The sequence below is a fragment of the Macaca mulatta genome, chromosome 13 (genome assembly GCF_049350105.2).
Source record: "Macaca mulatta isolate MMU2019108-1 chromosome 13, T2T-MMU8v2.0, whole genome shotgun sequence".
Taxonomy (NCBI): Eukaryota; Metazoa; Chordata; class Mammalia; order Primates; family Cercopithecidae; genus Macaca; species Macaca mulatta.
In genome coordinates this window covers 20,537,206-20,550,382 of record NC_133418.1, presented here as the reverse complement: position 1 = coordinate 20,550,382, position 13,177 = coordinate 20,537,206, and the positions used below count along the sequence as shown (strand labels likewise).

General features: G+C 51.7%; 1 protein-coding gene across 1 annotated transcript in view; it reads left to right on the top strand.

Moving 5' to 3' along the window:
• The window catches only part of MALL (mal, T cell differentiation protein like), a 34,742-nt gene extending 32,607 nt beyond the window's left edge, over positions 1-2,135 (top strand). The window contains exon 5 of the mRNA XM_001085442.5: positions 249-2,135. Coding sequence (XP_001085442.2) covers positions 249-311 — 63 coding nt within the window. The 3' untranslated portion in view covers positions 312-2,135. The remainder of the gene's footprint in view (positions 1-248) is intronic.
• The last annotated feature ends 11,042 nt before the right edge of the window (positions 2,136-13,177 follow it).

Here is a 13,177-nt window from a genome sequence, read left to right as displayed (position 1 = left end):
GGTGAGACAGAGACTGCAGTCAGGGCAGGACACCAGGATGGCCCCAGGGATGCCATGATGGAGAGTTTCCAGGAGAGGGAGTCATTGGCCAGGGGTTGCTGCCCTCAGGCCAGGCAGGAGGCGAGGAGGCAGCGTCATGAGGAGGCAGGGTCATGGGTGGCCTCCTGGGCAGTGGGGCTGAGGGTCCCTGGCGGGTGGGCAAGAGCTTTCGCTGCTGTCTCTAACAGTCGCTCTCCACCTCCATCCAGTTCTTCGCCTTCATCACCACGCTGCTCTACATCCTCCATGCCTTCAGCATCTATTACCATTGATGCACAGGTGCCAGGCCAAGGGGGAAATGCTCCTTGGGCCCCAATTATTGGTCCCCAAAAGCAGCTTCCAACATTTGCCATCTGGATGATAAACAGAAGATCCACCAAAAAACATCCACAGGATTAACAGAGCATCCTTGCAGACTGAGCGATGACACCACACTTTGTTTGGACATTTAAATTCACTCTGCTGAATAGGACGACGCTTTTCTTTCTCCTGGGAAAACAACTGTCTCTTGGAATTATCTGACCATGAACTTGCTCTTCTAGACAACTCACATCAAAGCCCTCACTCCACTGATGGAGAATCCCAGTTCCACTAATGTCAAGTCTGTTTGGGGATTTTGCCTCAGCTGTGGGTTTCCGTAGAGTAGGTCCAGGGGAATACTCAGTCTGATTCTGATGATTCTCTCTCTCTTTTTTTTTTTAGACGGAGTCTCGCTCTGTCACCCAGGCTGGAGTGCAGTGGCGTGATCTCCACTCACTGCAAGCCCCGCCTCCCGGGTTCACGCCATTCTCTGGCCTCAGCCTCCCGAGTAGCTGGGACTAGAGGCGCCCGCCACCACGCCCAGCTAATTTTATTGTATTTTTAGTAGAGACGGGGTTTCACCGTATTAGCCAGGATGGTCTCAATCTCCTGACCTCGTGATTCACCCACCTCGGCCTCCAAAGGGCTGGGATTACAGGCTTGAGCCACCACGCCCCGTCTGATTCTCTTAAAATTGAAGAGGTGCTGCCAAGGCCTTCAGATCTAATGCAGATGCACAGACCTTGTTCCTGGTGCCTTGTTGAGCCTGCGCTAGGGAGCTGTGGTCCTGAGTTCCCCGGGAGGCTGACAGGATCAAGCCACCCGGCCCACCAGCCTCCCACTTCCCTTCCCCTTTCCTCTCCAGCATTGGGATCCAAGGAAAATCTGCATGAAGCCAATTTTGAGGAAGATTTGTGGGGAAAATAAATCATTATATAGTTAGACCTGGGTATTGAGGGGTGGGGAGTGGGGAGGGAAGGGCATAGCCTGCTCCTCCATGAGTCTGACATCTCAGAAACTGTGCAGCTGCTGGCGCCTGGGTCAGGATTCCAGGACTCCACCTCTTAAGAACTAGACGGTGCCTGGTTCCTCAGAAAAGACCCCCAGGGAAGAAGGCAAAAACATTACATCCATGCATTCTTCTGCCGCAGCCACATTGGAAGAAAAGGCTGCCGCATCATCTCAGCGAGGAGTGAAGGACTCGTGTCCCAGGGAGCGTGCTCCTCCACCTGCACTCACCCCCCTCGCATTCTCTTAAGCACCCGGTGGCCCTCTGAGGCCTGGCAGAATGGTGGTGCCCACGAGGTTGGGCCAGGGCTCACCAGGACCTAGATGGGCAAAGTTGTGCACACTGAAATATCAAATCAAGGTGCTTGGTTTTAAAGTAAATATTTTTCCAAAGAAAGCTGTACTCTTCTGCTGACCCAGACGAGTGGGGCACAGCCCTTTAACTGCACATGCCTTCTGTCATTGGGAATGAAATAAATTATTATGAGAAAGGGACTTGTCCTAACTGGTTTGAGACCTTACAGTTTTGTATCAACCTGTTTCCCCTCCTGGGGTTTGCGGGGGCAGGGACAGAACTACAGGAGTCATGGCAAAGAAAATTCTGGCATCACTACTGCTTGCTGCTCACTTTCTGATCACTTTGATACTTTTTTTTTTTTTTGCAACCTGATACCTTGAAAAGCCTCTATGTGTCTCTCTTTTTGTTACCTGGCAGCTGTCTAGGATGATCACTGTTTAATATTTACTAAGTAGCCACATGCAAATAAAAGTTGTTTGTATGGTAAAAAGGAGCAGTTGGTCGACTTCATCTTGTTGGCATCTGGAACTGGCTATCAGGTCCTAGGTGCTGTCAGTAATTTCACTGAAAGCACCCCTAGGAGCATTTCACAACCTAAGTTCTCCTAGGCTGGGACCGCAGCTCCCCAGCCACCCAGCCTTGCTTCTAGAGCAAGAGCAAAGGGAGGTCACATTTGTCCCCAGGCCTTTGGGTTTATAATGTCATTTGTTCTTCAGTAAGGACAGTTTGGGTGCAAGTTCCAGAAACCAAACTCACACAGCTTAGGCAAAACTGGGAGCGCACCAGTAGGGGCTGGGAGAGGTGAAGAGGGCTCAGTAGGAGGAGAGCTGGCCCCCGCATGGCTCTCTGCTGCACGTTGGCCATCGTCTCCTGCCACCCTGCAAGGCTTGTCCAAGTCTCAACAAACACCGGCCTCCCATCCCCTGTGCAGACACTAGAGGCTCATCCTGGGCCCCCAGAGTCCACCTGGCGCTGTTGCAGTGCTGCTGCCTTTCTGTTTGAAGGGCAGCCCTCCTCTCAGTGCAGGGGTCTCCCCAGGCTCTTGTCTTCTGGAAGGAACACCCCGAGGCTCTCCACAGGCTCCTCAGGGGCCCCAGCAGGAGTGGGCTCTGGTGTGAGCCTCACAGGCTTTCTCCTTTCCAGGCTCTGCACCCATCTTTTCCCCTGGGCTTCCCAGGATCCTGCACCCGTCCTGTCTCAGGGTTAGCTATGGGGAAACTTAGACCCGGACATCCCACAACCATCTCCTGAGGCCCCAGCACGTGCTGGGCACTGGGGGTGCAGTGCTTTGAGACACAGGGTCCCACTAGCCACACCAGATGCCCCACACTGAGCGAGCAGCTCTGACTTGCAGCTTTGTCCAAAATAGCCAGAGGCTCTGCTTTGGCCAATGACTGGGCTATGATCTTTAAAATACGGAAAAGCACAATAAAGTGTTAAAATTTGGAAAACAAACACCATCCTCATCTCTGGGGTTGGCTGCAGAGAAACTAACGGCCCTACTTCCCACCCTAGAAGGAATCTGCAGGGAAGCACATCTCAGTAATAATAGAGGCTGGACTTGAGAGTAAAAGGCGAGCTCCTGTTCAAAGGGAGGGATTGTGAAGGAGGATTACCAATTCCTCCCCAAAATCTGCAGAGTTCAGATCCCAATATGTGCTGTTAGTTTCACTCAGGTGGATCTGGTCCTCCATGGGACACCAGCAGGTGATGAGCTCCCTTGCTCCACAGCCTCTCTTGCCCTCCATCAGTCATCTCCAGTGTTGCACGTGCCTCTGTCCAAGCCTGATTCCTGGCACTGTGGCTACCCATCACCCTCCATCACTTCCTGGGCTGGGAGAAGGGTGTGAGGTTTCCATGGTGATGCTGGACCACCCCTGTGCAGAAGGTTAATCATCATAAATTTTACTGATTCAGTGGCCCAGGGCTCTGTGTATAGGTGTGAAATGGGATTGATAGATAAACCCCTCTATCTCCATGTATGTTTGTGTTCTCAGAGAAGGAATGTTGGAATTAGTGGCAAAATACCTGGGGTGAGTCAAGGCCCCACGCAGATGCCTCTTCTGTTGTAACTTACTTGCCAGCAGGGTCCAGGAAACACACTGGTTTCTGAGTCCACGTCTAGGATCTCTATCCCCTGAAGGGCCACACATCCAGCTCACTGGTTACAACCCACTTTACTGCGTCCCACTGACCAGAGTCCACCCTCATTCCACCCCAGTTTCTGTGCCTTGGGTCACACCTGTGGGAGATTCTAGCCAGATGGAGTATCTCTGGCTTGTCTCCTCCCTGCCCTGCCTCTCCTGACACAGCCCCTGAGGAACTCCACCCTGCTCCCCAGTCCTCTCCTCCCAGCCTCATTCCTGCCTGGCCATCCTCAGCCCTGCTCAGTACAATGACAATATCGCCTCCCTTGCTGGGTCACAGCCACTCCTCAGAGGCATCATGTCCTCATCTGACAGATGAGCAAACAGCCCAGATTTCACATCCAGAATACATTGCAGTCAACACTTAGATCAAGACTTCTTAAATGCCAGCCTCTGTATTTCTCCACCTTTTCTTCCTCATCTCAGCCCATAGCCATAAGAAGTTTTCAAAGGACAGACCCAGCTTATCAGAACATGCAAAACATCATCCCAGGAACATTAACTGTCTCGGGGCATTCTGTCTTCTCACTTTCTCATTCTCTGGGATTTGATAAATTAAATGTGTGGTTTTAAGTGTCTGAAACTTCTGTGACAGTCAGTGCCCCTCACACTCGTTCCTGCCTTCTCCTTTGTTAGCACACTCCTGAGATTGTACTGTGCCTGGCCTCCCTTGCAACCAGGGCTCAATTCTGGCCACTGAGAGAGAAGCCAAGGTCTGCTCCACGGCTGGGGTTGCTTTTCTGAGACGGTGGTCAGATACAACTGGCTGTCTTAGACTGACTTTCCGGGGACAGACTCTGAGACAGAGAGCCCTGTGCATGCAGGTTTACTGTGGGGGCTTTTGGGAGATGCAACTGGGACAGATGAGGGAGGCAGGATGGGGCAGGGGGAAAAGCTGGCTGGAAACGAGGTTGCAGCTGAGGCTGTGGCTGATACTGCAGGGAGCTCTGGAGCTGGATGGCCCTGCAGCTGCCCTGCCTTGAGTCAAGTGGGCTCAGACTTCGTCTGTCATGTCAGCCAGTAGTTCCCAGGCAGGGGTGAAGGCATCTGTAGCAGCTGCTCTCCCCAGCACCTGTAGGGAATGCCTTGGCTTGAACAGGTGACCTGGGCAGGGTGCCACCACATCCACTACACTGCCACCTCCTCTTCCTGCCTTGGATAAGGACTTCATGGCCAAAGAGATGGCAAAAATAGAAGCCCAGATGCTGGTAGCTGTTCGACCAACACCAGCCACCTCTTTGCCTGAACTTCGTAAGAAGTCCAAGATGACAAAATCCGTTCCCCACTAGGCTGAGCTCACGATACATGCAGCCGAACGCACTGCAGCCCGGTAGAAATGCGCTTTCACACCTTCCACTCCCTCCGAAGGTTCACCAGGGACTTCGCTCCAAAGCCTGGTCCTCCCTCAGGCCTGATCCAGAGACTCTACGTCCAGAATGGACCTGGAATTGGTCTTCTTCCTCCTACCTCCCAGGCCCTGGGTACTGCAGAACCTGCATTCCAGAGTCAGGCAGCATCTCCAAGGACTTGGGCCAGTCTCTCAGCCATGGTCAGATTCAGCCCATCTCTGGCCCCAAATCCTTCCCTGCCCTCACAATAAAGTTCAAACCTTCATGAAAGTGACCTCCCAGGCCTTAATTACAGGTATGACCTTGCCTTATGTCCAGCTGCAGCTCCTGCTACCCCCGTCGTCCAGCCCTGATGGTCCAGTGTCAGCACAGCAGCTGTGGCCAGCTCAGCCCTGCTGCTGCATCCATGCATGCAGTGGACATTCCATTCCCTATTCCCTCTCCCTGGGAACAGGAAGCCCTCTTCTTGTCTACATGAAAAACTCTTGTTATCTTTTTATCTCAAAGTCTTTCTCAAACCCCTGGCCCTTCTGTGAAGTTAATCATTGCCTCCTTGGGTGCCTCTGCACCTGGGGTGCGTGCTGTGCCGTGCCGTGCCATGCCATGCTGTGCCGTGCTGTGCTGCGCTGCGTTACCCGCTCATGCAGTGCTGGTCTCCCCCACAAGACTATGAGGTTCCATGAGCAGGGGTTTTGGTTCTTGGATGTTTTTATCATCTTTGCCCTTCCCTATGCCCAGCACCCTCCCTGTCCCCACCAACCTCAGCTCTGAGTGCTCTGCTCACACTGTTGAAAAGAATGGGGACTTGCAAAAGCCACAGCCAGGCTACAGGGATGGATGACATGGCTGGCTCTTAAGCCCTCCCAGTCCTCACCCCCAACCCACCTTCTACATCTCAGGGGAAAAGGGGTGTTCTCTGCTTCTTTCTTTTCTCCTTGGCCTGCGCTGTAGTGGATTAGTTCCTTTCACTCTAGCTTCCCACCTGTGCAAAGAGGAAGACACTGGCCTGCCACTGCCAGGACCCGGTCCAGCTTTGGTGGCCCTACAGGGCCATGCACCATGCACAGCCAAGGCTGCCCTGGCTATAGGGAAGCCTGGCCAGCTGAGGAAGGGCCCAGCTTGATTCCAGGCCACCTCTGGCTCTGCACTCAGCACTAGTAGGTGTTGACTTAAAAGAAAGAGGTTGAGGCATAAAATATAAAGAGTTTACTTGAGCCAAAGTGAGGACAGCTGCCTGGAAGCTTAGAAATGAGCTTCACTGGGTCTTTGTTACAATCAGTTTTTTAAAGGCAAAAAGGGGGGACAACAAGTGGGCTGATATAAATCCATCAGGAATTCTCATTGGTTTATAGAAATAACATTGAGACCGGGTGCGGCGGCTCACACCTGTAATCCCAGCACTTTGGGAGGCTGAGGCGGGCAGATCACTTGAGGTCAGGAGTTTGAGACCAGCCTGGCCAACATGCCTAAACCCTGTCTCTACTAAAAATACAAAAAAATTAGCCAGGTGTGGTGGTGGGTGCCTTTACCTAGCTACTCAGGAGGCCGAGGCAGGAGAATCATTTGAACCAGGGAGGCAGAGGTTGCAGTGAACCAAGATCATGCCACTGCACTCCAGGCTGTGTGAAAGAGTGAAACTCCATCGCCAAAAAAAAAAAAAAAAAAAAAAAAAAAGAAAAGAAAAAAAAAAGAAATAACGTTGATTTGTGATTGGCTTTACATTGTGAGGCTGCACTGCGTGGTTTAGTGCCTGGTGTGGCTTTATTAGGTTAATTTATAGCTCCTTGTGATTAGCAAGCAGTTTCAAGAGCTGAATTCGTAGCTCAAGGTTGATTACTGTCTCATTTTATTGTCTCTCTGGACCTGATAATTTAAAAGGACCCTCAGACCTCAGGTAAAAGTTCTTTTCTTTCTTCATAGTGCTGATAAAAATGCACTGAGTGCCTCCAGAGCCCTGAGGACCTGTGTATGAGGACCTCTTCTGAGGGAACTGCTAAAACAATGGCTTTAAAAATGCCAGAGCTGCACTGGAGAAGCAGGTGGATTTGGGGGCCAGGAGTAGCAATTGTGGCCTTTGAGTGAGACGGAGCAGGAGTCTTCAGTCCCCGTGAAGGAAGCCGGAGCTGGCTGGAGCAGCTCTGCTCAGGGCACCTCCTTCCTCTGCCTTTGCTTCTTAGGTGAAGACCAACATTGTGACTTATAATAAGAAATGGAGCTCCTAAAACCCTTGGGATCTCCAAAGTGATATATGACTTTTTGTAACTAATGAGATGACTAGGGGGATAGGGGCTCCTGAGTGGCCTCAGGAAGGCACTGGTTGTGAGGGAAACCAACCGTGTGATTAGACGGTTGAAATATTCAGCCTGACTGACTGCTGACTTCTGGTTTGGGAGAGAAGCTGGGGATGGAGTTAATCACCAGTGGCCAAAGATTTAATCAATCATGCCTACAAAATGAAGCCTCCATTGAAAAATGCCAACATAATGAACACTTTCAAAAGGATGGTGTTGGGGGAGCTTCTGGGTTGGTGAACACGTGGAAGTGATGGGGACGTGATGGGAAGGTGGTGTGTCTGGAGAGGGCATGTAAGCTCCATGCCCCTTCCCCATACCTGGTTCCGTGCCTCTTTTCCACTGGCTGTCGCTGAGTTTTATCCTTTTTATTATTATTATGTCAATAGTTTGGGGGGAACAGATGGTGCTTGGACACAGGGATAAGTGCTATAGCGGTGATTTCGGCGATTTCTGAGATTTTGGTGCACCCACCACCTGAGCAGTGTACACTGTACCCATTGTGTAGTCTTTCATCCCTCCGCCCCTCCCATCCTGCCCCCCAACTCCCCAGAGTCCATTATATCATTCTTATGCCTTTGCATCCCTGAGTTCTATCGTTTATAACTAAACGGTTCCCCTGAGTTCTCTGAGCCATTCTAGCAAACTATCAAGTATGAGGAGGGGGTTGTGGAAACCTCCAGTTTATAGCTGGTCAGAAGCACAGGTGCCAACCTGGACTAGCAGTTGGCAGCTGAAATGGGGGTGGTTTTGTGGGACTTACCCCATAATGGGTGGGATCTGATACTACTTCCAGGTAGACGGTATTAGAATTGAGTTAAATTATAGGACACCCAATTGGTGTTCCAAGAATTGGAGAAGTGATTGGTGTGGGGAAAATGCCCACACTTCTGGTATCAGAAGTAAAGCATTGAGAGCAGCAGTAGGAAGGAAATGGGATTTACATCTCAGAAACACACTGTCACTTTTAGGAAGAAGGGAGCATGGGGGGGAATGATTCTCTTAGAGTCAACGCCCACAAGCTACCTGACCCAGGCTCCAAATTTGGAGATCAGGGAAGCAGGAAGGAGAACGTGAAGGAGGTCACTTCTGCTTCTTTCTGGCCTTGCCAGCTCATAAAAGTCATGCCACTGCTGAAAGACTCAAATTTTTGTTCATAAATTGGGATGCATAGGGGTTCCCACACCGTATGTCAAGGTAAGTTACATCAAGGTGGCTCATTCCATCTTGCCAAGGAGTTATTCCAAGGTTAGGTTAAGTCAAGGTGCAGTTAGGTATAATTACAACAAGGTGTAGCAACGTCAAGGTGCATTTACTTCAAGGTTTAGATATGGTAAGAGGTAGTTATGTCAAGGCGCCATCATGTTAAGTTGTAGCTACGTCAAGGTGAGTGCTATGGACTGAATTGTGTCCTCCCCGCCAGCTCCCAAATTCACAGGTTGAAGCCCTAACCCCCAATGTAACTGTATTTGGAGGCAGAGTTTTTAGGAGATAATTAAGGTTAAATGAGGTTATAATGATGGGACCCTCATTCAATAGGGCCAGTGTCCTTATAAGAAAAGGAAGAGAGCTCACACTCTCTGCCATGTGAGGACACAGTGAGAAGGCTGCCACCTGCAAGCCAGGAAGAGAGCCCTCACCAGGAATGGAATCACCTGGCACTTTGATCCTGGACTTCTAGCCTCCAGAACTGTGAGAAATAAAATGTCGTTATTTAAGTCATCTGGTGTTCTGTTACAATGGCTCCAGCTGACCAAGCTGGTAAGGTTATGCCAAGGTGCAGGTGAGAGGTACATGTGCAAGTACGCCTGAAATAGGTTTGAAAGCCTATGAAGAATCATTACTGATTTGCATCATCACACCTGGCAGGAACCTACCCGGCGACATGCCCTCAACCATGAGAGGAAACAATCCCGCCGCTTTTACATTAAGATCATGGAGCTATGTCTCGCTGCAGAGTTAAGGCCCTTTTTAAGAGAAAATAACTGGGGAGTCCGCTGGACGCGGGGATCTGGTTGAGAGCTGGGTTCGGTTACCCGAATGCCCCACTGGGTGGCGCCTGGGCTCCGCGCGAAGGCTAGGAGGGGCCGTTCTCGGGTGACATCAGGTGGGCAGAGCCAGGAGCTGGGGCCGGCCCATGCACGGTCTCAGAATCTTACCGGGAAGGCACCCCATGCAGGCGCAGGAGTGACACGGAGGTGACTGAAAGAGGGACTTCCACTTGAAGCCCCTTTTTGCTCAGTCAGGTCACTGAGCACCCGCAGTGTCTCAAGGCACGCCTACACTAAAACGGGACACCAGCTCATGCTAGCAGCTCCTGGGGCAGCTGAGGGACTGTGGCTAAGGACGCTGGGGTCTCAGGGCTACAGGGGAAGAATCATGACTGTCCACACATTGTTAAAAGCCGAACTGTTTCCTTCATCAGCCGCTGCTGTCTGGTGTGTATCCAGGTCTCTAGAAGCTTCCAGGGGCACCTTGACCTGCCCCAGCTCCCACCCTCCCTCTCCAGGGCCCTATAAGATGAATTTAGGCAGGTGTTTCTCGTACCCTGGACCATATTATTTGGCCCCACCTGCTGCTGAAATTCTGCCCCTGGGTCCGAGGAGGGGCTGCCCCAGCGAGCATTGACTCCCACCATCTGGGACACATGCCCTTCTCTCTGTGCCTCAGTTTACTTCTCCATGTACTGATGGACATGCGAAGATACCCTCCAAGGCCCTCCTAGGTCACTGCCACCTCCTAGAGAGGGGCAGACTGTGCCCCTGGGCCACTTTCGTGCAGTGAGAGGGCATGTCGTGAGGCCCGAGTCAAACCCAGTGCCCCTTCCTTTTATTTTTCATTTATTTATTTATTTTAGACAGGGTCTCACTCTGTTGCAGAGGCTGGAGTGCAGTGGCTAGATCACAGCTCACCGCAGCCTTGGCCTGTGAGGCTCAATCGATCCTCTCGCCTCAGCCTCCCAAGTAGCTGGGACTACAGGTGTGCACCACCCACCTTGCTCATTTTTGTATTTTTTTGTGGAGACAGATTTGGCCATGTGGCCCAGGCTAGTCTCAAACTCCTGGGCTCAACCATCTTCCTGCCTCGGCCACTCAAAGTGCTGGGATTACAGGTGTCTGTGCCCTGTCCTGGGGTCCCTTCTGAACGAGGCTCCTTTGGTGTGGATTCAGGAGACACAGATGTGAGAGAAGCTGAGATCTTCCAGGAAGGGTGTAACCCCGGGAGCACGTGCCTGCTGGGACAGCCATGATGTTTGCTTTCAGCCAAAGCTCGAAGATTTGAGTTCTGTTGCACGCATGGGTGCTGAGCATCGCTGGGTGCCTGACCCTGGGCCAGGGTCTCCTGCTCACCAGAACCTGGAAGGCTGGGAGCGCAATGAGACAGACCTAGAGGCCTCATGTCTTAGGGTGAGGGGTCGCCAGCCCCAGCTGGAAGTGGAGGGGAGGGACTTACTAGGGACCTCCTAGAAAGTGTGACCTCCCAAAAGTTACTAGAATGATCTCAGGTCACGCGCATGGACCCTTCTGGTCTAGGATCACCCTGCTGGAGTTCTGGAGGATGAAGGGCAGTCTGTGGGGAGAGTCCGCTGGGAACAGCATGAGGAAAGGCACCGGCACAGCGGCAGCCAGGTAGCTGGTGACCAGCGACAGGGCCTGGGCCAAGGTCCGGCTCACAGGGATTGGGTGTTCCTGTGACTTCCCACAGGGAATGGGGAGCTCTGGGTGGGCGTGGGGGTTTAAACAGGGAGTGGCAGATCCTTGTGCCTGCACTGGCCACTGGGGAGGGTGGCCACCGCAGGGAGGTGACCTGAGTCTCTTTGGCAGCTGTGTCCTTCTCAAGAATCTGTGTACTTTGAATTCGCTAAGAACTAAACATTGCCTTTTTGGGTCCACATCATGACACATATGGGCATCATTACACTTTTTACTAGGCTCAGTAACTATTATAATAGCAGTGTTCTCATGGAGCCTCGGAGGATCAAAGCCCTTGCACAGACGTTTTCTCCATAGCCACTAGGATGTCTACTTGTCAGCAGATGTGGCAGATATTCGATGACACCCTCACAGTCCCCCAGGGAGTGATGACTTCTGGATGAGGTTGGCCCTAGGGCTGCCATCTCAGAACCCAGTAGGCCCAGGGGTGGTATCTCTGAAGGATCCAAGGATTCTCTGTGATGACTTGTGAACTCTAAGCAGGCTCCAGCTCGGCGGCACTGGGGGAAGGTTCCAGACCCCAGCCTCTGTCATCCCTGCATGGAGCCCACACCTCCAAAGAAGCTGGGAGGTCCTATTTGGGGGTCCATTTAAATGTGAAGGAGCAGAAAATGGAGAGTTTGGGAAACCAAGGAGGGGCAAAAGACAGAATCAGGACCCAGTCTTAAATACTCTTTGTCAGATTGCTAGGCACCTACTCATGGCTGGCTGGACCCTGGGTACTGGGTGCTAGGATGAATGAGAAATGGCCTTGAGGGGCTCACAGACACAGGAAAAGACAAACCAGGGGAGCTAGAAAGAGGAAGAGCAAGGTGCTGGGGAACTGAGCCCTGAACCCCATTTCTCACTCTTACTGCCTATGCCCCCTGCATGTGATCCTGGCCAGAATTTGTCCCTGCCTTGTGCCTTTAGCTGTGGGGAATCCTGGAATTTTTTAGAAATCCAGTTTCACAGACTAAAAGTTTTTCTTTTTCAGAGATGATCCACTAAAACTCTAACTTAATTAATTTCATTTTGTGCTTCTTTAAAATTCTTTGATGTAAATAACTTACAAATCACAAAAAGCCAAATTTAGTTTTGGAAACTACAGCCTGCCTAGTTCACACATATGCGTGCACACATGCACAGGCACACACACAGGGTGCTGCCCACCGTGGGAGCTCAGCCTGAACTCGCACATATGGATACGTGTGCTCGGGCTCAGACCCCAAGCAAAGGCCAGAAGAACAGCTGTCGCTGTGTGAGAATTGGCTGGAAGCTGCAGGGGAAACCTGTAGGAGCTTTTGGGGAGCCCTCCTGCCTCTGGCCACCTGTGTTGGAGTGGGTCAGGTAAGGAGTGATGGCGAAAGGTGGAGGGATGGTGGACAGGACGGGCGCTTCCCCAAGCATAGCCTGCTGCTTTCTTACTGCTTCCCATGGGCTCATTTCAAAGGTGCCTGCGGTAGCACAGGCCAGTTGGTCACTGGGTCCCGTTTCCCTGGGGTGAAGGTTTGGGCCCAGCTCAGCTGAGGGAACACGGAGGTTGAGGGAAAGGACATGAGGTGGGACTCAGGATGTGCCAGGCACGTGACATCTGGTCCTTCCACCCCACTATGGCCCTGGGCAGGGTTCCTCACCCACCTGGGCTCGGACAGGTCAGGCTACCAGCCCACAGCTCACAGCCTGGGTGACTGAGGAGGCTGCATTCTGGCTTAGGTCTGACCTGCCGAAGCGCCATGGCCTGTGGAAGGTTACCAAGGGGAAGGTTCAGAGGAGCCAGGGCTCTTCCCCTGGCCTCACAGGCTACTGCGTCCTCAGACAGCTTGTGTGATAAATGGGTAATATTTCCCATGCGTTCGGGAAGATGGTAACATCAGCAAGGCTCCCCCAAACAGCCTCCACCTTGGGGAAACACTCTCAGCAAAAAAAAAAAAAAAAAAAAAAAAAAATGTATTGTATTCTATGCATGCCATGTCATGTAAAAGGTTGGGAAGTAAATAAAATATAAGAAGGTTCTACTATGTGCCAGGCTTCTTCTGCTTTTATTTCTTGA